This window comes from Macaca fascicularis, chromosome 2 (genome assembly GCF_037993035.2).
Source record: "Macaca fascicularis isolate 582-1 chromosome 2, T2T-MFA8v1.1".
NCBI classification, from domain to species: domain Eukaryota; kingdom Metazoa; phylum Chordata; class Mammalia; order Primates; family Cercopithecidae; genus Macaca; species Macaca fascicularis.
Genome location: NC_088376.1, coordinates 159,338,797 through 159,366,775, shown reverse-complemented (window position 1 = coordinate 159,366,775; position 27,979 = coordinate 159,338,797). Strand labels below are relative to the sequence as shown.

At 42.7% G+C, this 27,979-nt stretch overlaps 2 protein-coding genes across 5 annotated transcripts in view; both read right to left on the bottom strand.

The window, feature by feature from the left end:
- MYLK (myosin light chain kinase) overlaps positions 1-4,888 on the bottom strand; it is a 274,054-nt gene extending 269,166 nt beyond the window's left edge. The window contains exon 1 of the mRNA XM_015446344.3: positions 4,657-4,888. The gene's annotated coding sequence lies outside the window, so the exon portion shown is untranslated. The remainder of the gene's footprint in view (positions 1-4,656) is intronic.
- A 14,526-nt stretch (positions 4,889-19,414) lies between these two features.
- Positions 19,415-27,979, bottom strand: part of CCDC14 (coiled-coil domain containing 14) — a 72,409-nt gene continuing 63,844 nt past the window's right edge. For 3 of the 4 annotated variants that reach the window (XM_065539125.1, XM_015446341.3, XM_074033277.1), the window contains one exon: positions 19,415-19,726. In XM_065539125.1, coding sequence (XP_065395197.1) covers positions 19,704-19,726 — 23 coding nt within the window. In that variant the 3' untranslated portion in view covers positions 19,415-19,703. The remainder of the gene's footprint in view (positions 19,727-27,979) is intronic. The other variant, XM_045385528.3, reaches the window with a different exon arrangement.

Here is a 27,979-nt window from a genome sequence, read left to right as displayed (position 1 = left end):
TATTTTTGATCGAGACAAAATAAAACAATTTCTGATGTTTCAGAAATATTCTTGGCAGCAGAGGGCCAGAATGAAAACCCTCCCAAAATAAACCTCAGGACAAACACACCTGCATGTTTGGGAGTGCACTGCAGGGTCAGAGGTGTTGTGCCAGGGCCCAGCAAAGAAGGAGCTGACAGCCTTCAGACACTGGAGCCAAATGTTCCTGCCTTCCTCTCTCCTGGCAAATGCTCACCCTCCCTTCCTCCTCCTCATCTTTGAGGCCTTCCCCCATCACTCTAGCCCCTGAATTTACTGTCATCCTTTAATTCTCTTAACGAAACTTGGAAATTGCTTGTTGTCCCTGTTTTCTAATTACTTCATATGTGTTAGCTCTCTCGCTTCCCACCCAGTCTCTTAGCATAGGCACATTACCTTTGTTTTATAATCCTCTACAGACCTCGATAGAAAGTAGGTACATCATTAGCGTCTGCTGGTTGATTTACAAGTCATTCTATAGACCTGGAGAACACTGCCCAGTATATATAATAAAAGCTATTCTTTGTTTTGTGCCTATTTATAACATATTCATTTAATTTTTATAACCGCCCTCATTGTCAGATGACAAAACTCAAGTCAGCTCATAGAGGTTAAAACCCATGCCCAAGAACACCCAGCCAGTGAATGAACTGGGTGGAACTGAACCCAAGTTTAACACCAAAGATCACATTCTGCTTGGCTGCCTCCTCCTGCCAGAAACCTGAATGAGAGCTACTATACATCAGAAATCTTCATCTCTGAAAAAAAAAGAAAGGTAAACAACATCCTCAACTATAAAAGCCCCAAGTTGCAGGTGTTCAGTTCCCCCAAAGATTATGATAAGTAACCCATAAGGTCCTGGTTTAACAAATTAGCATCAGATTTGAGTGCCCAGAGCCAGGGGAAAAAATCAAGAAGTAGGTCTGAAAGAAAAGGAAATCCTCTCCTTATCCCTTTTCTTTTGTCGCCAAAGGGGCTTTCTGTCTCCAGAGGGCTCTGCACTGAAGACGCAGGGAAGGAGGGGAAGGGAGGGTGGAAGGGGGGCATGGAAGTACCAACAGAGAAGGGATGGGGACAACATGGGAAATCTGAGAAGCTGGATCTACACAAAAATTTCCACAGCTCCCTAGTTGGGGTGCCCATTCACCCTCAGACACTGAAGTACAGTGAGCAGGAGGGCAGGGAAAAGAAGGTGGTGTGAGCATCTGGAAACACAGCCTTACCTTCCAGCCCATGAGGCAGCAACTTTTGCTGGCTCTCCTCCTGCCCCAGCCCACTGGGCTGGCTATCATAGTAAATTTCATGGGGGCTGCAGCCCTCACACACCAGGTGCGTGCAACAAGGAGGAGGGATGCACCTGCTGGCCTGCAGTGCAAATACGGAGGTCTACCCACCTTGAGTTTGTGAGGGGAATGCATTTGCTCAACCTCTTGGCATCAAACGAATGGAAAAGTGCACAGCCAAAACTCAAGAAAGAATAGAGAATCCATCTGCGGAACGGCGCAGGTGGGAGAGGGGCGTGGCTTGTACCAGCACTGCTGCCCTGCACAGCCAAGTCTGCCTGCTTGTAGGGCAGGAGACTGGGGGAGCACGGGGAAGAGATAGAAGTCACATGGCACGGGAGCTAATCACAGTGACATCACTCTGTCCCACTGTGGCTCACCACTGGATCGTTCCTTGATTCTGAGCACTCAGGTCACCCAATAGATCCTGCTCAAGCCTGAGCATCCGCATGGACATTTTCCATGCAAATGGCCCTACCTCATGTCCTCTGCATGCACCCTCTGTTGGCCAAGTTGGGTGAGAACATTGTCTTTTGTTGGGAAAGGATACTTTTTAAGTGTTGTTTCTAAATTTTACTACATTTGCTGAAGACAGGACAGGAAGCTTTTAAGAATGAACAATCTCCCAGCCTCTGTGGGTTGGTTTGAGCTGCGAGAGATGCAGCAGGGCTTCCAAGTAGGCTTATATTTCCAGACTCCCAAGAAGTATTGCTCTCAGAAAGACACTAAATGAGACTCTCCAAACTCATGGGACACTGCACCCTATCCCCAAGCAAGGCTGCATTCTGAAACCCCCACCTTATGAACTTCCTAAAAGACAGACAAGCCAACTAGCTGTGTTTCAAACTCTAGGCTCATCTTCTATTTTGAGGATAAAAGCAAGGGGTCATTCTCAAAGACACTGAGTACATGGTGACCCCAGTGCATTCACAATCTATGCCTCTGAGGCCAGCAAATATCTCCCTAGCCAGAGACCCAGAACCTTTCCCCACCCTTGGCACTCAAAGGCCTCTCCCCTCTGCCACATCTGGGTCACCTCCTTCTCTGACAAGCCTTCTCAGCAGACTCCCCCCCCACCCCCCGACCTGCCAGCCAGGAGGCCCTACTCTTCAGTGACTGTAACTGTCTGTCTACCATGTTCAGACAGCAGGTGGGGCCACCTGGCCTTACCAGTTAGAGTAGGAATGTTCCAAGGCCTAGTCTGCTCTGCGTATGTTCTTTAAAGATCTGGCCCCTGGGGAAACAGCCCCTGATGAAGGGGTGGGCAAACCTCACACAAAGGGCAGCTACTCCGGCTGGGTGCAGTGGCTCATGCCTGTAACCCAGCACTTTGGGAGGCAGAGGTGGGCGGATCACTTGAGCCCATTAGACTAGTTTGGGCAACATGGTGGGACCCCGTCTCTACAAAAAAATCCAAAAAACTAGCCAGGTGTGGTGGCACAAACCTGTAGTCCCTGCTACTCAGAAGGCTGAAGTGGGAGAATTCCTTGAGCCTGGTAGGTCAAGGCTGCAGTGAGCTGAGATCTGCCACTATACTCCAGCCTGGGCAACGGAGCCAGACCCTGTCTCAGAATAAAAAATAAAAATAAGACAAGGACACATCTACAAGGCTGCAGCTACCCTCCTCCTCAGCTAGCCAATTATTACACAAAAGAAACTGAACATGGGAGATGAACCAGCATAAATGCTTCCCCACTGTGGGGTGGTTCTCCAAGCTCATGTTTAGCTGCAGATGATGCTCAGCATCCTTTGCATCATCAGTGAACAATGTGACAGACCTGTACATCTTGGCAAAAAAGCTCTTGTGCATGTCTCCAGAGTACCCACTACCCAAACCAGCATCCAGAGTCCAACCGCTCCGGACCCAGGACCAACTGCTCAGGTTCCTACTTGCCCCAGCCCAAGGCTCCTGGCCCACTGAGAGTGGAAGTAAAAGGGGTAACCTCACTCTGGGCAGGAAGGAAAATTCCATGCTGCCCTAGCGCACTGTGGTGCCAGCAGCGTCATCCTTCACAGTCCCACAGTGTGCAGGCGGTGAAGAGACTAAGAGAATCACAGAAGAGAGAAGGAGGTCAAGAATTTAAAAGAAAACAGATAGTTCTATTAGAACCCTAAATGCCTTGTAGGAACCTAATAAAGTCACCAGACGCACCTACACTTCTCCCAGAGACTTGCATTGTCCATTCCTGATTCTTTGAAGTGTGGGTGGGGTTCCCCAAATGGTCCTCCTAAGCCCACCATCTGGAAATAATTTAATGACAAGTGCATTTTGACAAAAAGGATTCCATTCAGGTGGAATAATACAGCCTCACTTGGAAGGGGGATGCAGCTCCAGGGCAGGCTCTTAAAGGCTGTGGGGTTGGGGGGGTCATCGCATATACTCTGGTTTATGGGGAGAGGAGAGATGGTAAAAACCAACGGCCTGAGGTCTGGCACCACGCCTACTGCCCAGGTGTTTCCCTACACCCACCCAGCTTCCTGAATCACAACAGCTAATTTTATTCCCTCTAGACTCTAGCAGAGCTGGGTCTTCATCAGGTTATGAAATAGAAAGCACCCCGCACCCCAACAGACACACACACACACCCCAATCTAAAAAAAAAAAAAATCCTAGAAACCATTTGCCCATCAGCCCATCTTCGCATCTTCAATGCCACTCCTAGAAATTCAGTCCTTTGGGTCTTGAAGGTTTTAGTCCCATAAGTTCCAGGGAGGGGTCTACCTCAACCATTGACAGCTCATATCTCCTGAGAAGTTTATCCAAAACTTTCCAGCTGCAATCATCGGCAAACAAGGTCCCTCAACAGTGGGACCCCAGTTAACGCGAAGGAGGCAGAGCGAGTCAAGGGGCTTAAGTGAGGAATATGGAGTAGGAACAAGTCTGCAAAGCCCGAGCCCCAGCTTCGCCTGGGATGGCCAGGTTTGGCACTCGCGGGCCGCCTTCCCCGCCCTACCTTCCCGGAATCACATTTGGGCTGGAAGGACCTTCACGTGGCACCCCCTTCCCAGAGGCCGTCACCGAGTCCTCCAGCGAGGGGCTGGGAGCTGGGAGAAGGGTCCGCTTCTCCTCCGCCCCTCAAATCAAAGGCACCCCCTTCGGATAATTCCTAGAGAGGCAATCGCATCACTGTCCCCAAGCACTTCATCTCCCCAAAAGAAAACTCGTGCAGCCTGGCGTCACTGGGGTCGTCTCCTTACGCCCCCGACTCCTCGCCGCACCCCGGGGCCCCTCTCCAGCAGGGGAGTCGAGCGGCACCGACGGTGGGGGTCCCAGCCCCCACCCAGAACTCCCACCCTCGGAGCCTTGACTTCCAGGGCCTGCGCCTGTACAAAAGCGTGGGGCGGGCTCACTCACCCGCGCGGCGAAGGCTGCCCGGGAGCCGGGGCACCGGCGCTCGGCGGGGCGCCCCGGCCGCAGGCGCACTGCGCTGGCTCGGAGCTCGCTTAGCGCCCTGCTGCCTACCGGGCGGCGCGGGGAGCCCGCGAGGCGCGTCCGGGACTAGGCAGGGCGGGGCGGGGTGAGCGAACGGGCGAGAGAGCGAGCATGTGGGAGTGCGGAGAGCGGACGCGCGCTGGGGCGAGCGAGTGAAAGCGCGGCGCTGCGGGGTCAGTACTCAAACCACCGGCTCCAGCCCCCATGTGCTGATTTGCATGACATTTGCATAGCGCTCGGGGGGTGGACCTGCTGCCCTTCCCGCCACTCCCACCCGCCCTCTGCCTCGGAGTCGGGAGCGGAGAATCCGCAGCCAAACCGAGGGTCAGACCCGAGGCCCCCTCGCCCTTACCCTGCACCGCCCCAGTTACTCCTCGCACGCGGCGGTCAGCGTGCCGGTGCCGTCTTGGTGCGTGTCTTAGTCGCAGATTGGGAGACCTAGGCCTCAGGTCGGGGGCTGATGCTAGCTTTGGGAGCGTGCATGAGACACTGGCTGTCTCTGGGCCTCAGTTTTCTAATGTGTACAATGAAGATGTCAGCGGAAGCATGGGGCTAAGGCTTTAGCGATGGAAGGTTGTCTATGTGATGTTTTTTAGGACATCCTCCAGCGGTGCAACTCAGCCCCACGGTTCCTCTGACATACTCCCTTCGTGTGTGTTAAGAATCTCTCATTGGTTTGGAAGATACCTACAAAGTTCTTTAAATTAAAAAAAGGGGGAGGAAGAGGAGGTGTTTTGGGTTTTGGCTTGCTTTATATTTAGTTTGCACCCAATATGAACTATTTTATAGCTTTTGATCTCTTCACTTGGACCTTCTTTTGTTTTTTTTTTTTTTTTTAAAAACTGTTTACGGAAGGTTAAGGAGTGTTTTTTCAATTTTTTAAATTGTAAAATAAAACATAAATACAGAAAACCACACACACACAAAAAAACAAATATATAGACTAGTGAATTATTATAAATGGAACATCCTTGTAATCACCACCTGGATCAAGAAATAGAACTCTGCCAGCCACCCCAGAAGCCTCTCCATGTGCCCCACCTTAATGACAGCCCCCTTTCTCCCTCCTCCCAAAAGTAACTGCTAACCTGACTTTCATGTAGTCACTTCTGTTGCTTTCCTTTTTCTTGGTATCTTCCAAGGGTGCACCTTACCCCTCCCCTAACTCTTTTTTTTTTTTTTTTTTTTTTTTAACTTGATGTGCCTTTTAAGTCTTTTCCTTACAATTATTTGTTAAATAACTTAAGACCTTGATCTGTGAGGTTTTCCAGAGTCTGGGGGTTGCACATTCATGAGGCAATTCAGCATGTTTCTTGGTCCTCTGTATTGACAGCAAGTTGGTTGATCCAGGGTCTTCCTTAGACTGAAGTTTGATGTCTGTTGTAAGATTATACATGGTTGTGTGTTCTTTTCATCAAGAGGTACATGATTATGATGTCTGGTGTTTGCTCTTTTTTGAGGTTAGCAGCTGTCGATGCTCAATTCCTAGATTCATTAATTAATTGAAGTTGCAAAATCATGATATTCTAATAATTTTCATTTATTAGTTCAACAAGTGTATAAGGAGATGCTTCCTCTCATCTACTATTTGATTACCCTGAGATAGAAAGGCACGATGAATACCTGCTTTTTTAAAAAATTTACCTAGTTTTCAAGATAATGAATTGGTTCTCTGTCATTCTTAGATTTCTTTAATATCATTATAAATTCATGAATTTAAATATATGTGATAGGTTTCCATCTACTAAATTAGAGCTCAAATTGTCCCATCTTTGGCCAGTAGGAACTTCTTCAGTATGGCTCCTGGCTCCTTTGGATAAAATTCTAGTAGTCTTTTCTCTCTCTCTCTTTCTCTCTCTCTCTCTCTCTGTAGTGTGCAAAGAGCTTCAAAGACTCTAGAAGTCTTTGATAGCTTCCTTGCTATCTGATATGACAAGAGGTTCCAGGCACATCTGTACATTTGCTGCCTCAAACCTGGAATCAGCCATTTCTCCAAGAAGTTCTATTTGGTTTTTTTTTTGTTTTTTTTTTTTTGTTTTTTCCTTTTTTTGAGATGGAGTCTCAGTCTGTCACCAGGCTAGAGTGCAGTGGCGCAATCTCAGCTCACTGCAACCTCCAAATCCCCGGTTCGAGGGATTCTCCTGCCTCAGCCTCCCGAATAGCTGGGATTACAGGCACGTGCCACCATGCCCAGCTAATTTTTGTATTTTTAGTAGAGACAGGGTTTCATCATGTTGGCCAGGATAGTCTCCATCTATTGTCCTTGTAATCTGCCTTCCTTGGCCTCCCAAAGTGCTGGGATTACAGGCGAGAGCCACTGCCCCAGGCCAGAAGCTCTAGTTTCTTTTGTTGAAATTTTTTTTTTTTTTTTTTTTTTTTGAGACGGAGTCTCGCTCTGTCACCCAGGCTGGAGTGCAGTGGCCGGATCTCAGCTCATTGCAAGCTCCGCCTCCCGGGTTCACGCCATTCTCCTGCCTCAGCCTCCCGAGTAGCTGGGACTATAGGCGCCTGCCACCTCGCCCGGCTAAGTTTTTGTATTTTTAGTAGAGACGGGGTTTCACTGTGTTACCCAGGATGGTCTCGATCTCCTGACCTCATGATCCGCCCGTCTCGGCCTCCCAAAGTGCTGGGATTACAGGCTTGAGCCACCGCGCCCGGCCTCTTTTGTTGAAATTTTTAAGATAACAATATGAGCGGCCGGGCGCGGTGGCTCAAGCCTGTAATCCCAGCACTTTGGGAGGCCGAGACGGGCAGATCACGAGGTCAGGAGATCGAGACCATCCTGGCTAATATGGTGAAACCCCGTCTCTACTAAAAATACAAAAAACTAGCCGGGCGAGGTGGTGGGCGCCTGTAGTCCCAGCTACTCGGGAGGCTGAGGCAGGAGAATGGCGTAAACCCGGGAAGCGGAGCTTGCAGTGAGCTGAGATCCAGCCACTGCACTCCAGCCTGGGCGACAGAGCGAGACTCCGTCTCAAAAAAAAAAAAAAAAAAAAAAAAAATATGAGCACTAGGGGTATTCATTGTTACTAGGTTGGGAACTGTTTCTAGGCTTTGTCTTTTTTTTTTTTTTTTTTTTTAAATACTTTAAGTTCTAGGGTACATGTGCTCTAGGCTTTTTCAATAGGCAGAGCTAGTAAAGAATACTTCATTCTTTAATATTCTAGAGGAATATTATTCTTCGTAATATTTTCATTAGTTCATATTATCATGCGCGTCCGTGTGAAGAGACCACCAAACAGGCTTTGTGTGAGCAATATGGCTGTTTATTTCACCTGGGTGCAGGTGGGCTGAGTCTGAAAAGAGAGTCAGCAGAGGGAGATAAGTGTGGGGCCGTTTTATAGGGTTTGGGTAGCTAAAGGAAAATTACAGTCAAAGGGGGGTTGCTCTCTGGGGGGCAGGAGTGGGAGTCACAAGGTGCTCAGTGGGGGAGCTTTTTGAGCCAGGATGAGCCAGGCACAAGATGATGTCATCGCTTAAGGCAAGGACCGGCCATTTTCACTTCTTTTGTGGTGGAATGTCATCAGTTAAGGCGGGGCAGGGCATGTGCACTTCTTTTGTGATTCTTCAGTTACTTCAGGCCATCTGGGTGTATATGTGCAAGTCACAGGGGATGCGATGACTTGGCTTGGGCTCAGAGGCCTGACACATATTATTTCCAATTTAATTTCCGGACTGTAGTTTTTACTTAACATATTCTATATTACATTAGGACATCCTTTCTTTCATGTAGAGAATTCTGGTTCTCAAGGACAAAAGGGATGATGAAATTAGAATATCTCAATTTACTAATTTGCTTTAGTTTGCATTAAACATACAATAATAATCTCAGAATAACAATATTAATACTACCATCATCAGTTTTGATTCTTGAAAACAGTTAATTTTTTTGCATATGCTATTCATCTTTTATAGTTATACTCTATCTAAATTATCAGCTTCTATAGCCATTCTATACCATAATCTTCCTATTTAATCCTAATTTAGTCTTAGTTTTACAATTCTACAATTCTAATCCTAATTAAAGCTCAAATATATACTTAATGCTTACCATTAGTTCCTTATGTTTGTGTATCTTTAGTCATTTTGATTGTCTCAAAGCTTGTCCTCTACTAGATTCCTTAGGAAGGGCTTATGGAAAGAATATGCTCTGAGTTCTTGCATGTTGCTTACAGTTTGTTCATGCCATTTTACTTGAAGGTCAATTTTGTTGGATACAAACTACTTGGTGTCTTAGTCCAATTGGGTTTCTGTAACAACGACAAAACACACACACACACACACACACACACACACACACACACACACACACACAGAAGATAAGTGGCTTATAAACAAGAAACATTATTTCTTACAGTTCTGGGGGCTGTGAAGTCCGAGATCAAGGCTCCAACAGATTCAGTGTCTGTTGAGAGCCTCTTTCTGGTTCGTAGACAGCACCTTCTCACTTTGCCTAGATGCCCAAATAACTATCTTTTTTTTTCAAATCCACTAATTTTATTAGAATGTCTCTTGGTCATTCTAGTCTGAAAGTAAACAGTGTGTATTTCTTTCAAAATGTAGTTTCAAATGCATATATGTTGTTAATTTCAGGAAAATTTTCTTCAGTTACAGTCTTAAATATTTTTTCTGTTTTGGATTGCTTTAGATTGCTTCTCCAGAGACTTCTGTTATCTGCATGTTGAACCTCTTTTATCTTCAATATTTGTCACTTTCCCTTAAATCTTTTTAATTTTCTTTCTTCATTTATTTTTAATTTTATAAATTTCCCTCCTTTTTGCCTTCTTTTCTTTTAAGTTTTTATTAATTATATTTATTTGTTCTTGTGTTCCTTATAGGTTAATCTTTTTTTTTTTTTTTTTTTTTTTTTTTTTTTTTTTGAGACGGAGTCTCACGCTGTTGCCCAGGCTGGAGTGCAGTGGCGCGATCTCGGCTCACTGCAAGCTCCGCCTCCTGGGTTCACGCCATTCTCCTGCCTCAGCCTCCTGAGTAGCTGGGACTACAGGCGCCCGCCACCGTGCCCGGCTAATTTTTTGTATTTTTAGTAGAGACGGGGTTTCACTGTGGTCTCGATCTCCTGACCTTGTGATCCACCCGCCTCGGCCTCCCAAAGTGCTGGGATTACAGGCTTGAGCCACCGCGCCCGGCCTTCCTTATAGGTTAATCTTTATTTCTCAAATGCTTTTTAAAATGTTTAATTATTCTATGAGTTCTGTTCCAATTTCTGAGCTTCTCTAATGTATATTGTTCTTTCATGTTTTATGTCACTCAATGTGTATTTGCTCTTCTAGGACATTATAGCTTTAATTTTTTTTGAGAATATCTTTCTAGAGGTTATTATGATCTTTATTTACTTTTTTCTAGTAACTTTACATGAGAGTTGACCTTAGTATTTTTTTGTTTATCATTTTTACATGAATTTTGTTTTCTTGAACTTTTAAAAGGAGGTTTGGTCCAGACAGTTTTTCAAACTTCACAAAGCTTTCCCTTTTGTTGTTTCTGAGTAGTGCCAAAAAATATATATGGTGGCTGGACTTCTGAGATTTCCTGGCTCTGTTTCCCTCACTCACTTTTATCTGGCTCTTCTTTTTCTTTCAACTTGTATTAGTCAGTTTTCACACTGCTATAAAGAGCTACCTGAAACTGGGTAATCTGTGAAGAAAAGAGATTTAATTGACTGACAGTTCCTTAGGCTTAACAGGAAGGATGACTGGGGGTCCTCAGGAAACTTACAATCATGGCAGAAGGTGAAGGGGAACCAAGCGCTTTCTTCATATAGTGGCAGGAGAGAGAGAGTGTGCAGGGGGAAGTGCCATACACTTTTAAACCATCAGGTCTTGTGAGAACTCACTCACTATCATGAGAACAGCACGGGGGAAATCCACCCCCATGATCCATGATTTAATCACTTCTCACCAGACCCCTCTTCCAATTCAACATGAGATTTGGGTGGGGGCACAAATTCAAACTATATAATTCCACCCCAGCCCCTCTCAAATTTCATGTCCTGCTCACACTGCAAAATACAATGATCCCTTCTCTACAATTTCCCAATCTTAACTCATTTCAACATTAACTCAAAACTCCACAGTTCAAAGTCTCATCTGAGACAAGTAAGGGATATAGGCATTAGGTAAATGCTCCCATTCCAAAAGGGAGAAATTGCAGCCAGGTGCAGTGGCTCATGCCTGAAATCCCAACAATTTGGGAGGCCAAGGCAAGTGGATTACTTGAGGTCAGGAGTTCAAGACCAGCCTGGGCAACATGGTGAAACCCTGTCTCTACTAAAAATATTTTTAAAATTAGCCAGGTGTGGTGGTGCATGCCTGTAATCCCAGCTACTTGGAGGCTGAGGCAGAAGAATCGCTTGAACTCAGGAGGCAGAGGCTGCAGTGAGCTGAGATCATGACACTGCACTCCTGTCTGGGCAACAGAGGGAGACACAATCTCAAAAAAAAAAAAGGGAGAAATGGGCCAAAACAAAGGGGCTATAGGCCTCATGCAAATCCAAAACTCAGCAAGGAAGTCATTAAATCTTAAAGGTCTAAAATAATCTCTTTTGAATTCATGTCTCACATCCAGGACATGCTAATGCAAGGATGGACTTCCAAGTCCTTGGGCAGCTCCACCCCAGTGGCTTTGCAGGGTACAGGCCCTATGTCTGCTTTCACAGACTGGCATTGAGTGCCTGCAGCTTTTCCAGGTGCACAGTGCAAACTATCAGTGGATCTACCATTCTGGTGTCTGAAGGACGGTGGCCCTCTTCTCATAGCTCCACTAGGCAGTGCCCCAGTGGGGACTCTGTGTTGGGGCTCCAACTCCACATTTCCCCTCCACACTACCCTAGTGGAGGTTCTCCATGAGGGCTCTGCCCCTGTAGCAGACTTCTGCCTGGACATCCAGGCATTTCCATACATCCTTTGAAATCTAGGTGGAGGTTCATGTATTAGTCCGTTTTCAAGCTGCTGATAAAGACATACCTGAGACTGGGAAGAAAAAGAGGTTTAATGGACTTACAATTTCACCTGGCTGGGGAGGCCTCACAATCATGGCAGAAGTCAAGGAGGAGCAAGTCACATCTTACATGAATGGCAGCAGGCAGAGAGAGTGCTTGTGCAGAGAAACTCCCGTTTTTAAAACCATCACATCTTGTGAGACCATTCACTATCATGAGAACAGCACAGGAAAGACCCATCCCCATGACTCAGTCATCTCCCACCAAGTCCCTCTCACAACACATGGGAATTATGGGCACTACAAGATGAGATTTGGGTGGGGACACAGAGCCAAACCATATTATTCCATCTCTGGCCTCTCCCAAATTTCATGTCCTCACATTTCGAAACCAATCATGCCTTCCCAATAGTCCTCCAAAGTCTTCAATCATTTCAGCATTAACTCAAAAGTCCACAGTCTGAAGTCTCATCTGAGATAAGGCAAGTCCTTTCCACCTATAAACCTGTAAGATCAAAAGCAAGTTAGTTACTTCCTAGATACCATGAAGGTACAGGCATTGGGTAAATACAGCCACTCTAAATGAAAGAAATTGGCCAAAATAAAGGGGCTACAGGCCCCATGCAAGTCCAAAATCCAGCAGGGGAGTCAAATCTTAAATCTCCAAAATGTCTTCCTTTGACTCCATGTCTCACATCCAGGTCACACTGATGCAAGAGGTGGGTTCTCATGGACTTGGGCAGCTCTGCCCCTGTGGCTTTGCAGGATATAGCCTCCCTCTTGGCTGCTTTCATGGGCTGGCATTGAGTGTTTGTGGTTTTCCAGGCAAACAGTGCAAGCTGTCAGTGGATCTACCATTCTGGGATCTGCAGGATAGTGGCCCTCTTCTCACAGCTCCACTAGGCAGTGCCCCAGTAGGGACTCTGCACTGGGGCTCTGACCTCACATTTCCCTACTGCACTGCCCTAGCAGAGGTTCTCCATGACTGCTGTGCCCCTGCAGGAAACTTCTGCCTGGGCATCCAGGCGTTTCCATACATCCTCTGAAATCTAAGTGGAGGTTTCCAAACCTAAATTCTTGACTTCTGTGTACCTGCAGGTTCAACACCATGTGGAAGCTGCCATGGTTTTGGGCTTGCACCCTCTGAAGCCACAGCCCAAGCTCCATATTGGCCCTTTTAGCCACAGCTGGAGCAGCTGGGACACAGGGCACCTAATCCCCAGGCTGCACACAGCACAGGGATCCTGGGCCTGGTCCATGAAACCACTTTTTCCTTCTAGGCCTCCTGGCCTGTGATGGGAGGGGCTGCCACAAAGGTATCTGACGTGGCCTGGAGACATTTTACCCATTGTCATGGGGATTAACATTCGGTTCCTGTTACTTATGCAAATTTCTGCAGCAGGCTTGAATTTCTCCTCAGAAAATGGGATTTTCTCTTCTATCACATTATCAGGCTGCAAATTTTCTGAACTTTTATGCTCTGCCTCCCTTTTAAAACTGAATGCCTTTAACAGCACCTAAGTCACCTCTTGACTGCTTTGCTGCTTAGAAATTTCTTACACCAGATACCCTAAATCGTCTCTCTCAAGTTCAAAGTTCCACAAATCTCTAGGGCTATGGTAAAATGCTGTCAGTCTCTTTGCTAAAACATAACAAGAGTCACCTTTGCTCCAGTTCCCAACAAGTTCCTCATCTCCATCTGAGACCACCTCAGCCTGGATTTCATTGTCCATATTATTATCAGTATTTTTGTCAAAGCCATTTAACAAGTTTCTAGGGAGTTCCAAACTTTCCCACATTTTCCTGTCTTCTTCTGAGCCCTCCAAACTGTTCCAACCTCTGCCTGTTACCCAGTTCCAAAGTTGCTTCCACATTTTCAGGTATCTTTTCAGCAGCACCCCACTCTACTGTTACCAATTTACTGTATTAGTCCATTTTCACAATGCTGATAAAGACATACCCAAGACTGGGAAGAGAGGTTTAATGGACTTACAGTTACACATGGCTGGGGAGGCCTCACAATCATGACAGAAGGCAAGGAGGAGCAAGTCACATCTTACATGGATGGCAGCAGGCAAAGAGAGAACTTGTGCAGATAAACTCCCATTTTTAAAATCATCAGCTCTCGTGAGACCCACTAACTATTATGAAAAATGCACAGGAAAGACCCGCCCCTATGATTCAATCATCTCCCACTGGGTCCCTCCCACAACGTGTGAGAATTATGAAAGCTATAAGATGAGATTTGGGTGAGGACACAGAGCCAAAGCATATCAGTTCCCAAAAACTCAACTCTTGCCTTCTGTGCACCCCCAGGCCCAAGACCACATGGAAGCTGCCAAGGCTTGGGGGTTGCACCCTCTGAAACAATGATCTGAGCTGTATCTTGGCCCCTTTTAGTCACAGCTGAAGCTGGAGCAGCTGGGACGCAGTGTGCTATGTCCTGAGGCTGCACAGAGCAGCCGGGCCCTAGACCTGGCCCACGAAATAGTTTCCCCTCCTAGGCCTTCAGGCCTGTGGTAGGAGGGGCTTCCATGAAGGTCTCTGAAATGCTCTGGAGACATTTTCTCCATTGTCTTGACTATTAATATTTGGCTCCACTTTACTTATGCAAATTTCTGCAGCCAGCTTGACTTTCTGTCAAGAAAATGGGTTTTTCTTTACTACCATATGGTCAGGCTGCAAATTTTCTAAACTTTCACAAGAACAGCACAGGGGAAATCCACCCCCATTATCCAATCACCTTCCACCAGCCCCCTCCTCCAATTCGACATGAGATTTGGGTGGGGACACAAATTCAAACCATTTCACAACTCATCCCTGTCATGCTAATTTTTTCACTTTTTTATTGTAGCAAAATATACATAACCCAAAATGTATAATTTTAACTTTTTTTTGAGATGGAGTCTTGCTCTGTTACTCAGGCTGGTGTGCAGTGGCTCCATCTCGGCTCACTGCAACCTCTGCCTCCCAGTTTCAAGTGATTCTCCTGCCTCAGCCTCCTGAATAGCTGGGACTACAGGTGTGTGCCACCACACCTGGCTAATTTTTTGTATTTTTAGTAGACATGGGGTTTCACCATGTTAGCCAGGATGGTCTCAATCACCTGACCTCATGATCCACCCGCCTTGGCCTCCCAAAGTCCTGGGATTACAGGCATGAGCCACTGTGCCCAGCCAATTTTAACCATTTTTTTTTTTTTTTTTTTTTTTTGAGACGGAGTCTGGCTCTGTCGCCCGGGCTGGAGTGCAGTGGCCAGATCTCAGCTCACTGCAAGCTCCACCCCCCGGGTTTATGCCATTCTCCTGCCTCAGCCTCCCGAGTAGCTGGGACTACAGGCGCCCGCCGCCTCGCCCGGCTAGTTTTTTGTATTTTTTAGTAGAGACGGGGTTTCACCGTGTTCACCAGGATGGTCTCGATCTCCTGACCTCGTGATCCGCCCGTCTCGGCCTCCCAAAGTGCTGGGATTACAGGCTTGAGCCACCGCGCCCGGCCGCAATTTTAACCATTTTTAAAGTGTACAATTTAGTAACATTAGGTACATTCACCACATTGTGTAACTATCTATTTCCAGACCTTTGTCATAATCTCAAACAGAAACTTTGTACACATTAAGCAACATCTCCCATTCCCTCTTCCCTCTAACAGCTGGTAACTTTTATTCTACTTTCTGTCTCTATCAATGTGCGTATTCTAGATACCCCATATAAGTGTAATCATATAATATTTGTCCTTTTGTGTTTGTCTAATTTCATTTAGCATAATGTATTCAAGGTTTATCTAGGTAGAATATATCAAAACTTCATTTTTTATAGATGAGTAATATTCACATCTAGCATATTTTGTTCATCCATTGATCTGTTAATGGACATTTGGGTTGTTTCTACATTTTGGCTACTATGAATAATGCATAATATGAATATTGGCATACAAGTATTGTTTGACCATTTTCAATTCTTTTTAAAATAAAACATACCTAGGAATGAAATTGCTGAGTCATATAATGTCTATTTTTTAACTTTTTTGAGAAACCACTGAACTGTTTCAATGGCTGTACCATTTTACATTCTCACCAGCAATGCACAAGGGTTCCAGTTTTTCCACATCCTCATTAATATATATTATTTTCTATTTTTTGATAGTAGTCAATTTAGCAGGTATAAAGTGGTATTCCATTGTAATTTTGATTTGCATTACCCTAATGACTAAAATTGTGGAGCATCGTTTTTGAGTATCTTCTTTGGAGAAATGTCTATCAAATTCCTTTTCCCATTTTAAAATTCGGTTGTTTTGTTATTAACTTGTAGGGTTATTTATATATTCTGACTATTAATCCTTTTCTAGATATATGATTAGCAAATATTTTCTCTCATTCTGTAGGTTGTTTTGTTGATTATGTTATTGATGTCATACCGAAGAAACTATTGCTAAATCCAATATTTCATAAAAATTTTCCCTATGTTTTCTTCTAAGAGTTTTACAGTTGAGCTCTTAAATTTAGGTCTTTCATCCATCTTGAGTTAATGTTTGTACATGGTATAACGTAAGGGTCCAACTTTATTCTTCTGCATGTGAATATCCAGTTTTTCCACCACCATTTGTTGAAAAGACTGTTGTTTACCCATTGGTTTCAACCCTCGTTGAAAATAAGCTGACTATATAATGCAAGGGTTTATTTCTGGACTCTCCATTCCATTCCATTGGCCCATATATCTGTCCTTATGCCAGGATCACACTGTTTTGATTACTGTAGCTTTGTAGTAAGTTTTAAAATCAGGAAATATGAAACCTTCAATTTTGTTGTTCTTTTTCAAGATTGTTTTAGCTATTGGGGGCTCTCTGAGGTTCCATATGGGCTTTAGAATGGGTTCCTTTTATTTCTGCAAAAACACTGGGATTTTAATAGGGATTGCATTGAATCTGTAGATCACTTTGGGTAATATTGTCATCATAACACTATTGTCTTCCAATACATAAACACAGAATGTCTTTCATTTATTTATGTCTTCTTTAATTTCTTTTTAGCAATCTTTTATAGTTCTCAGTGTACAAGTCTTTCACCTCCTTGGTTAAATTTATTCCTAAATATTTTATCCTTTTTGATGCTATTAAAAATTGAATTGCTTTCTTAATTTCTTTTTCAGATTATTTATTGCTAATATACATAAATACAACTGATTTTTGTAAGTTGGTTTGTATCATTTCCTATTATATACATTTTATTCTACTTCTAAAAATTTCTCCTTAGTTTGGAGTCTCGTTCTAAAAAAAAGCCTGAGCTGGTCAGTTTGAAGAGTTAGTGGGGGCTAGATTGTACCAGTTCCCCTAAACTCTGGCTAGTGACTAGAGACAAAGAGGATCTGCACAAATACCTGAAGAAGACCATGGTGCAAACACACAAACCTAGCACATAATGTCTGGTGTGTCAAGACAAAATAAATCTCCTTCAGTGAGAAACTATGTTTCCTTAGGCGTTTTGAAACAATGTAAGTTAGCCCCCACTGCCCCAAAGTGACATTAGTTGTAGAAAATTTTCCTTGGCTTGGTGGCTTGGTGGGGAGGGGGTGCCCATTTATTTTTACTACCTTTGCAAGAGGTTTATTCTGCAAGCCTGGATCTCCCATCCGTCTATGCACATCCGCTGCACTTCCTTCCTGTCTCTGAATCCCTTCTCTGGCTTGGCCCCCTTCACTGCTTGGTCCTTGTTAATAAATAAATAAATAAATAAATAAGCCAAAAGAGAAGGAAAGGGAAGGAAAAGACGGTAAGATGTCACAATTTATTAATCTTACATGGGTGTTGAATAATATATTAGCTCACCTTAGCTCATGAATGTACTAAATCTACCTAGATCAGCATTGGTAGGCTAAGGCTAAAAGCCTGCTGGTTCTCAAGTCTAGCTGCACAACGGACTCACTTGCAGAGCTTTAAACAAAGAACAAAACACAAAACAAAACAAAACAAAACAAAACATGTATACCTGGGTCTTACCTCCAGAAATTGATTCAGTTAGTCTAGGATGAAGCCTGGGGAATAATTTTTTTGTTTCCCCAGTAATTCTGATGTGGGGACCAGACAACTACTGACAGCCTAGGTAAAACCTAGGTAAAACAAAACAATTTGCATATTAGACAATTGTGCTTCAGTTTGCTCTTGTGTTCTAAAGGCTAATTATTTGTTTAGAGATTACTCTCTTGTGGAGAAAAGGGAACCCTTATACACTGTTGGTGGGAATGTAAATTGGTAGAGCTATTATGGAAAACAGTTTGGAGGCCCTTCAAAAAACTAAAAGTAGAATTACTATATGATCCAGCAGTTCCACTTCTGTGTATATATTCAAAAGAAATGAAATCACTATGTTGAAGAGATAGCTGCGTTCCCATGCTCATTGCAGCATTATTCACAGTAGCCAAGATATGGAATCAACCTAAGTGTCCATCAGCAAATAAATGAATAAATAAAATGTGGTGCTACGGTTTGAATATCTGTCCTCTCCAAAACTCATGTTGAAATTTAATCGCCAATGTGGCAGTGTTGAGAGATGCGGTCTTTAAGAAGGGTTTGGGTCATCGATTAACAGACTAATGGGTTAATGGATTAATGGGTTATCATGGGAGTGGTGGCTTTATAAGAAGAGAACTAGCATGCTCAGCCCCCTTGCCATGTGATACCCTGGACTGCCCTGGGACTCTGCAGAGACCCCACCAGCAAGAAGGCTCTCACCAGATGAGGCCCCTTGACCTTGGACTTCTCAGCTTCCACACTATAATAAATGAATACCTTTTATTTATAAATTACCCAGTTTTAGGTATTCTATTATAAGCAACAGAAACAGACTAAGACATGGTATATATACACACAATGGAAAACTATTCAATCTCAAAAAGAAGAAAATCCTTCATTTGCAACAACATGGGGTGAACCTAGAGGACATTATGTTACATGAAATAAGGCAGGCACAGAAAAACAAATATCACATGATCTCACTTACATGTAGAATATTTAAAAGTTGAACTCACAGAAGCAGATAGTAGAATGGTAGTTACTAGACGCTGGTGGGGGTGGGAGAGGGTTAAAATCTTCTTAAAAAAATATCAGTTCCTTGACCAGGAGTATTAACATATGAAAATACAGACATACCAGCCTTAAAATATGATTTGTAGATTTGTTCCTATAAATATTCACTGTACACTGATTTTCTGTACTTTAAATCCTGTTATCTTATGTATTATTCTTTAAATCTTATTATCTTATGTATTTACCAAAGGTTAACTTTTCCTGTTATATAAGGATAATACATAAGATAGTAGCAATTTAAAGTACAGAAAAGTCATGTGGGCAGGGGCAGCGGCAGGGAAAATGTATTACATACCCAAGTACTAAGTCTTTACAATTGTTATCACTTTAGATCAGCACCCCAAAATTCTATAATTACTCCCCACCTCCCACCTGCATTTAAGAGGAGATAAAATCATACAGCTGGTAAGTGATGGCATTGGGATTTCAACCCGAGTCTCTCTTATTAAAAAGCCACTAATGAGAATATCAAAACCTGAAAAAAGTTTAAATTAATATTTTAACCATAAAAATATAAATGCTAACTGCAAGAAAAAGGGAAAGAAAACAAACAGTGTACAAGGTAGAAAATAAAATGTATCTATTGTCTTCCCCATAGCCACACCCTATAATTCCTTAAGTAACTTCTATTGAGAATTTACTGGGCATCTTTCAGGAAAAGACTGTTTTATTAGATCACTTATTATAATAATTCTAAAATTTAGTACAAAATATTATTTTAAAGTTCCTGTGATTATTATTATGTTACAAGTAAGTTTAAAATCCAAATTGATTATTTCAAGCTGCAGAACCCCGGATTCCAAGGAGGTGGCTGGAGTTGATGAAGTGGGTGCTGGGACCAGAATTCAGATCTCCCACCTCTTCCTTGTTCAGAGCAGTTCTGCTTTTCTGTAGTTCATGTACTGTACTGGGCTTCTGTGTAAGACTTTGCAGAACACTTAAATCCATAGTTTAAAAAAGTCTGAAAGAATAGAAATAACATCAACAAATGTGGACTCGGGATTACATTCTATTATTTTACATTCTATCTGTCATCCTTCCTTCATATTCTACTTTTATAAACCTATAGGTTCTCCATTTGCTACCCTCAACAGCCCTATACCTCCATTCTAACCACACTGTAGAGGTTTATCTTAGGAACAACAGGCGACCTGGGCAGAGGAGAGGGAAGCGATCTGAAAACCCAGCACAGCAAAGACCACATTTACAGATAAAATGAACACATGCAAATCATGGCTGAGAAATCTATCTACTGTATAAAGTAAATCTGGAGATATTTTACATGTAAGACCTCTGATGTATACAAATTCTGTAAACTCAATTTCCTACAGAATGAGAATCTATAGACAGATGATACCATCTATGAAAAATCCCTTGTTTTGCAAAAGACAAAGTAGAAGGTAGAGGATAAGTTGTGCATTTCTACCTCAGATTGTTTGTGTGGAGGGACTATAGTGTTAACATCTGAGTCACTGGAGCTTTGTTATTAACTAGCTATGTGACTTTGCACAAGTGACTTAATTTCTTCTGAACCTGAATTTCCTAATTGTTAAAAAACAGATACAAATGAGATAAATAAACCTCATCCACTTCATAAGGTTGTTGTGAGGGTTGCACAAGAGGGCACATTGCAAAGCATATTAGCAGAGTGTTTGACACAGAATAATTGTTGAGCACTTTTCTGTGGAGTACCAATCACTTAATCACGCCATGCCAAACTCTGTTCTCTGGCCCCTGGTGGGCTAAAATTCTTTCCATTATTCTGCATTGCCTCTTTTTTGGTAACCTCTATCTGTGCAGTCTTCATTCAGTGCCAGGTTGGAGAGACTGTGAGCTGTGACTCATGGTCCCAGCCAAGGCAGACATGATGAGTGGCAGCTGGAGAGGTGGTGCTGTGGGGAAAAGAAAGAGAGATCAGCCTGTTACTGTGTCTATATAGAAAGAAGTAGACATAAGAGACTCCATTTTGTTCTGTATTTGAGATGCTGTTAATCTGTGACCCTACCCCCAACCTTGTCCTTGCAAGAGACATGTGCTGTGGTAACTCAAGGTTTAATGGATTTTGGGCGTGCAGGGTGTGTCTTTGTTCCTAGAAAAGCTAGGTATTGTCCAAGGTTTATCCCCATGTGATAGGATGAAACAATGTTGCTAAAAGGTTTATCTCAAGGCACAGGATTTTCCTTTAAACTTATTCATGTCACAGAGATCCTTGTTCTCATGTCTTACTGCTAATTTCCTCCCTAAAAACGATCCTATTGTCCTGCCACTCCCTTATCTTTAAGATGGTAAAGATAATCATCTATAAATACTAAGGGAACTCAGAGGCCGGTGCCAGCGTGGGTCCTCTGTAAGCTGAGCGCCAGTCCCCTGGGCCCTCGCTTTTCTCTGTGTCTTATTTCTTTTCTCAAGTCTCTCGTTCCACCTAACGAGAAACACCCACAGGTGTGGAGGGGCAGGCCACCCCTTCATGGTGCAATCCAAGGGAACCTATAGGTGAGTGGAAGATTGAGATGGCGGTTCGGATTATCTACACCTGATGAATCCTAAGCAGGTGTGAAGTGAAAAACTTAAGGTTGAATCCAGCACTTGCGAATATCCCAGTACATTTTTTTTTTCTTTGAGACAGGGTCTTGCTCTGTCACCCAGATTGGAGTGCAGTGGCACAATCTTGGCTCACTGCAGCCTCCACCTCCTGGGTTCAAGTGATTCTCATGCCTCAGTCTCCTGAGTAGCTGGGATTACAGGTGCCTGCCACCATGCCTGGCTAATTTTTGTGGTGTTTGTTTGTTTGTTTGGTTGTTTTTTTTTTTTGTAGAGACTGGGTCTCCCCATGTTGCTCAGACTGGTCTCAAACTCCTGACCTCAAGTGATCTGCCCTCCTTGGCCTCCCAAAGTGCCGGGATTACAGGTCTCACCCTCCATGCCGTGACCCCAGTACATTTTCATCTAGTTTTTTGCATTCATGTTTACAATTGTTTATTAACAAAGTCAGAAGTTATTTTAACAAGTAGTACTTGAGTAGAAGTATAAATGGAAAGAGCTCATTTATTAGCTTTTCTGACTTTAAGATGTTTATTGTTTCATCAGTTTAGCTTCTGAATTAAAAACTTATTAGAGGTTCTTAGTTCTGTTGTAAAAAGCATTCATCTGCTAGCTTAAGTTGTCCTTGATAACTGCTTTGGTATAGGAGAACATGAACTAAGCCTTGAGTACTCCACCCTAGCTCTGCATGCTTCCTAACCCATCTCATGCCCTCACATGGTTTCAGATACCACCAGTGATCCTCAAATGTAAATCTCTAGTCTATTTCTTCTGAGTACCCAGATTTCGGACTTCTTCACCTGGAATTCATGGCCAATATTGCCCTCTTCCCCTCGTCCCCGGGAAACCTGCCCAGCTTCCTGGCTCCCAGGTTAACGACACTGACACGCATCCAGCAGTCCTGGCTAGAAACCTCGGTCCTTTTGCATTCCCTTTGCCTCATCAGTTGCCCATGAGATTTCCTACCTATGCAGATGGCAAATTCCTCTCCTCCCCAGTTCTCACTGTAACTTGCCTTACCTGTCCCTTAGGCTATTGTGGCAGCCTTCCAACTGGGCTTCCTGTCATCAGTCTTGCCCCTCTAATCCATGCTGATAGAAGGATTTTCTTCAACATAAATCTGTCAATGGAAGTCTCCTCTGTAAACGTCTGCAGCTGACCAAACTCCTCATCTTTTTTCTGGGTTCTTCTGTAGTTACTCATCGTAACGTCAACTCCAGCCATGGGAGCACCTCACTATTTTCTGAACACGCCTTGGTAGTTCAGGACTCGTTAGTCTTTTCCAAGCTTGAATGATCCATTATCTGTGAAGTTGACTGAACCTCACCAGGTTGATTAAGATGTCTCTCCTCTGTGCTCCAGTAACATGTGCCTCATACTGAGTAATCCATTTGTGTATCCTCAAATAGACTGCAAGCCTCTGAGGACAAGGACTAGGTCTGGATTTTTCTATATATCCAAGCAATAAATGGAGAGCTTGACACAATGTGGATTAAGAAATACATTTATTGCATGACTTATCTGTGGAAATAAAAGCTATTAATTGCAAAAACAAAACAACCAAACAATATAACAACAAAATGGAATTTTTAAGAGAGAAAGAAAAAAGAAGAAATACTTTGGGAATTTTTTGCTCTGAATTATCCCAGCATGTTTTCTTTTTTTTTTTTTTTTTTTTTTTTTTTTTTTGAGACGGAGTCTCACGCTGTTGCCCAGGCTGGAGTGCACTGGCGCAATCTCGGCTCACTGCAAGCTCCGCCTCCCGGGTTCCCGCCATTCTCCTGCCTCAGCCTCCTGAGTAGCTGGGACTACAGGCGCCCGCCACCGCGCCCGGCTAATTTTTTGTATTTTTAGTAGAGACGGGGTTTCACTGTGGTCTCGATCTCCTGACCTTGTGATCCGCCCGCCTCGGCCTCCCAAAGTGCTGGGATTACAGGCTTGAGCCACCGCGCCCGGCCATATCCCAGCATGTTTTCTAATGGTCTCGCACAAACCCATGTACCCACTGGAAAAACTAGCTAATTAAGTCAAGAGCCCTCACATTAACAGAAGCCTGACGTTAGGAGGCTGCCTAAAACGGCAACATTCCAGATTCCTTTTCTGAGTAGGTCTTCCAGGACTCCTCTGGTCCTTCCCCCTATCTCTCAGCAAGACCACAACTGAACAGTCTTAGAAACGTGTATATCCACTTTTCCTTCCTGGTAATATGAGAGGGAGCCTTCAACTCAGTTACAAATTCCAGTGACTGGACATTCTATCTGGAAAGTTCTTTCTTATGTTTACATAATAATTCATGTTGCTAATAAAAATCTATTCAGATTAACATAGTGCCAAAAGTTTTAAATACTTATAAATTTAACAAGATCAACTCTAGGCTTATTTTTTTTTTAATTGGGGAAAAGCTATTAAAAGACACAAAATATTTGAATAGATTTAAAGTCATATCATGTCCTGGAAGAAAATACTTAATATAAAACTGTTAATTCCAGAAATTTTAATATATTAATTTAATGTAGTTCCAATTAGAATTCCAATAGGGTTTTTATTGGAATTAGATAAAATGATTCTAAAGTTTATATAGAGAAAGAATGCCAAAGAATAGCTAGTAAAACTACAAAAAATGTAAGAAGACAGAGTAGGCCAGGCTCAGTGGCTCATGCCTGTAATTCCAGCACTTTGGGAGGCTGAGGCGGGCAGATCATAAGGTCAGGAGATTGAGACCATCCTGGCTAACACAGTGAAGCCCCGTCTCTACTAAAAATACAAAAAATTAGCCGGGCATGGTAGCAAGTGTCTGTAGTCCCAGCTACTTGGGACGTTGAGGCAGGAGAATCACTTGAACCCAGGAGGTGGAGGTTGTGGTGAGCCAAGATCATGCCATTGCACTCCAGCCTGGACAACAAGAGAGAAACTCCATCTCAAAAATAAAAATTAAAATTAAAATTAAAAAAAGAAGAGTATACAGGGGGCTTACTAAGATATCAGTGATACTATAACATATATAAATTCAATTCAGTATAGCATTAGTAAGAATATAAAATATATTTCTGGAACAGAATAAATAATTAATGATTACATTGTAGTTATTCTTTAAATGTATTTCAGAGTGGTAGTTCAATGGGAAAAAAGTTGAACTATTTTTTTTTTTTTTCACTATGAGACACAACTGGCTACTCACTTGAAAGGAAAGTGTTGAACTGCCATCTTAAACTACATTCAAAAATAAATGCAAATATATTAAAGAGTTAAATGTAAAAAGAAAATTTTAAGTTGAAGAAAAATATCCAGGGGATTATATGTACACACTATGGTTTGGGGAGACTTTCCTTACCAAGAACTATAGAATAAAAGACAGGCATACTCAGCCTTTTATAAATCACTTTTTTGGTATGGCAAATAGTACTATAAAGAAAGTTAATAGCAGTCAGTATGTCTGAAAAAATGTTTGTGCTACTATATTCATACAAAGGATCACTTTCTATACAAAGCACCCTTAAAAACTGATAAGATGATGACCAACAACTGACACAACCGATTAGAAAATTGTGCAAAGGATACAAACAACTTACTAATGAGTAGTATCAAAAGGCCAAACATATGAATATGATTCAAGTTCACTAGAAATCAGAGAAATAAAAATAAAAGTAACAAAAAAATCACAATACCCATCACATTGGCAAACATAAATAACAGCCATAGTAAAGCTTCCAAAGATCAAACATGGGACAATGTAAGTATCAATAAAAATCATACCTGCAATGGATTGAAACACATCAAAGAAGTTTAATCCATCCATTACTTCATAATGATACTTAAAAAAACAGTCACCATTAAAGGATGCTAAGGAACCAATTCATTATTTCGAAAACTGGTAAATGGGAAAGAATCAAGCATTTATGCTGCTTTATTTATATGAACTATACTATTGGGTAACCAAATAGCAGAGGTGAGAAAGTTTTTCTTTATAGACAGTATACCTTATAAATGAAAAAGAGTAGATTTAGACTGTCACCATTTTGCAATCCTAGTGAACTAACAGGTCTGGGTACTGAGCATCAATGGTTGCTAACATCACAAGGAGAGAGACAACCAAACATTGTGTGACTCTTGATCCAGAAACAGTCACTGCCTTTTAAATTCTTCTTGCCATAAAAATCAAACCTGAATCTGATCAAGTTCTTAGATTCCATTAACAATTCACAGGCAATAAGGATGAGGAAAATCTTCCACCAAAACATAGAAATGCAACTTGCAAAATTCAGACTGTGGGAAGCTTTACAGCACCAAAAACTTGGTTCCTTCAACAAATAAATTATATGGGGGAAAAAGAATATGGCAGGGGAGACAATTTGTTAAGAGACATAAAAGACTAATCAATTGCAATTTGTGTACCTCAAATAAGATGTAAACACTAGCTATTTAATGAATAATTATTGTTAATTTTTTTAGATATGATAATATTGTGCTTATCTTTTTTTTTTTTTTTTTTTTTTTTTTTTTTTTTTTTGAGACGGAGTCTCGCTCTGTCGCCCAGGCTGGAGTGCAGTGGCCGGATCTCAGCTCACTGCAAGCTCCGCCTCCCGGGTTTACGCCATTCTCCTGCCTCAGCCTCCGGAGTAGCTGTGACTACAGGCGCCCGCCACCTCGCCCAGCTAGTTTTTTTTGTACTATTTAGTAGAGACGGGGTTTCACCGTGTTCGCCAGGATGGTCTCGATCTCTTGACCTCGTGATCCGCCCGTCTCGGCCTCCCAAAGTGCTGGGATTACAGGCTTGAGCCACCGCGCCCGGCCCCCTGTGCTTATCTTTTTTTAAAAAAAATTTATTTCAAGTTCTGGGATATATGTGCTTAATGTGCAGGTTTGTTACATAGGTATACATGTGCCATGGTGGTCTGCTGCACCTATCAACCCGTCATCTAGGTTTTAGGCTCCACATGCATTAGGTATTTGTCTTAATGCTCTCTCTCCTTTTCCCCCCACCCCCTGACAGGCCCTGGTGTGTGATGTTCCCCTCCCTGTGTCTATGTGCTCTCATCATTCAACTCCCACTTATGAGTGAGAACACGCAGTGTTTGGTTTTCTAGTTCTGTGTTTTACAAATACATTTATACTTATATTTATGGATGAGATAATAAGGCATCAGGAACGTGCTTTAAAACAAAATGAAACAGAAGGAATTGGATGGGGCAGGTTTGGCCATGGTTATTGGGCTGGCTGATGGACACACGGGAGTTCACTAGACTGTTTGCCTCTTTTGTGCATGCTTGAAATTCTCCATAATAAAAAGTATTATTTTTCAAACACACACACACACACACACACACACACACACACACACACACACGCCAAGCCACAGTATCTATTGCTTATTGCTGGTGGTATATATGAAGGAAATTTTCACACATTTATAGCAAAAGTGTAAAGTGTTACAACCTTTTTAGAAGGCAATTTGGCAAGATCTATATTTTAAAATAAGTGTATTTGTTGGTTCAGCAGTTCTACTCCTAGGATTCTATTCCTTAGAAATAGCAGTGGAAACACACATGAGGTCTTATGGCAATTGTGTGACAGCGTTCATAGGAGACCCCAAACTGGAAACAAAGTGAATGCTCACAGCAATAGATTTGGTAGACTGGCCCACTCGCTGTTTAGTTAACCCCTTTCTTGTGTGTCTTTCTATTTTGCAGAGGTTGGAAAGCTAAAGACATATTTCCAAGTCTCCCTCAAAGCTAGGACTTTAGATTGTGATTTAATCTTTCTAGATGCACTAGTGCAGATCTGACAGACACACTGTAGGTCCGGAGTAAAAAGTTCCTGTGGTAGCCTCCTGATCCTCAAGTTGCAGCTAAGGTAGTGTGGTTCCGAAGCCAGCAGCTGGAACAGCAGCTTCTGGAATGTGACAGAGACGGCAGTTCTCTTGGAGAGAAGGGTCTGTAGGACTGTTGTGGGCATGATTCCTTGAGACCCAGCCTAGAGCCTGCTACTTGGGCACCTCCAGTGATTTCATAAGTCCCAAATTCCCTACGTTAAATCTCTTTCTACTTAAAGTAGCTATTTTCCGTTATATATAACTGAACAAAATAGTTGAATGAATTATGCATTATATAATATTTCCATATCATGGAATACTAACTAGCCATTGAAGAGAATAAATTAGATCCATACTAGATGACTTCCTAGTCATCTAGAGGGATTTTCCTAAGGTATTTCTAAGTCAGAAAATCAAAATATAGAAAAGTTAAATATGATCCCATTTTTGTGAAACAATGACCAGCTGTCTCTGAAGTCTATATAAATCATGGACCTAGATGACTTCATAAGCATGGAGAAAACACTGACAGTCACCCATTAGGTGATGATGATAGGTTACAGGTGTGTGGCTAGGGCGTGGGAAAGGGACTAATATGAGGAGAGAAGGTGGTGAGAGAAGGTGTTGATGAAAAAAATAGCAAGCATGATATGATCCTATATATATAGAATTACTTGTGTATTTTTATGTGTATGTATAAAGAATGCTTAAAAGGATAACCAACTCATTAATCTCATGATGATGGGATTTCAGGGGGGATTTACTTTTATGTGATTAGGAACAAACTAAAGGTCTTTTCATTGTGAAAAAAAAAAAAAAAAAAAAAAAAAACCCTGGGATGTGCAAGTGTAACAAAAGCTATCA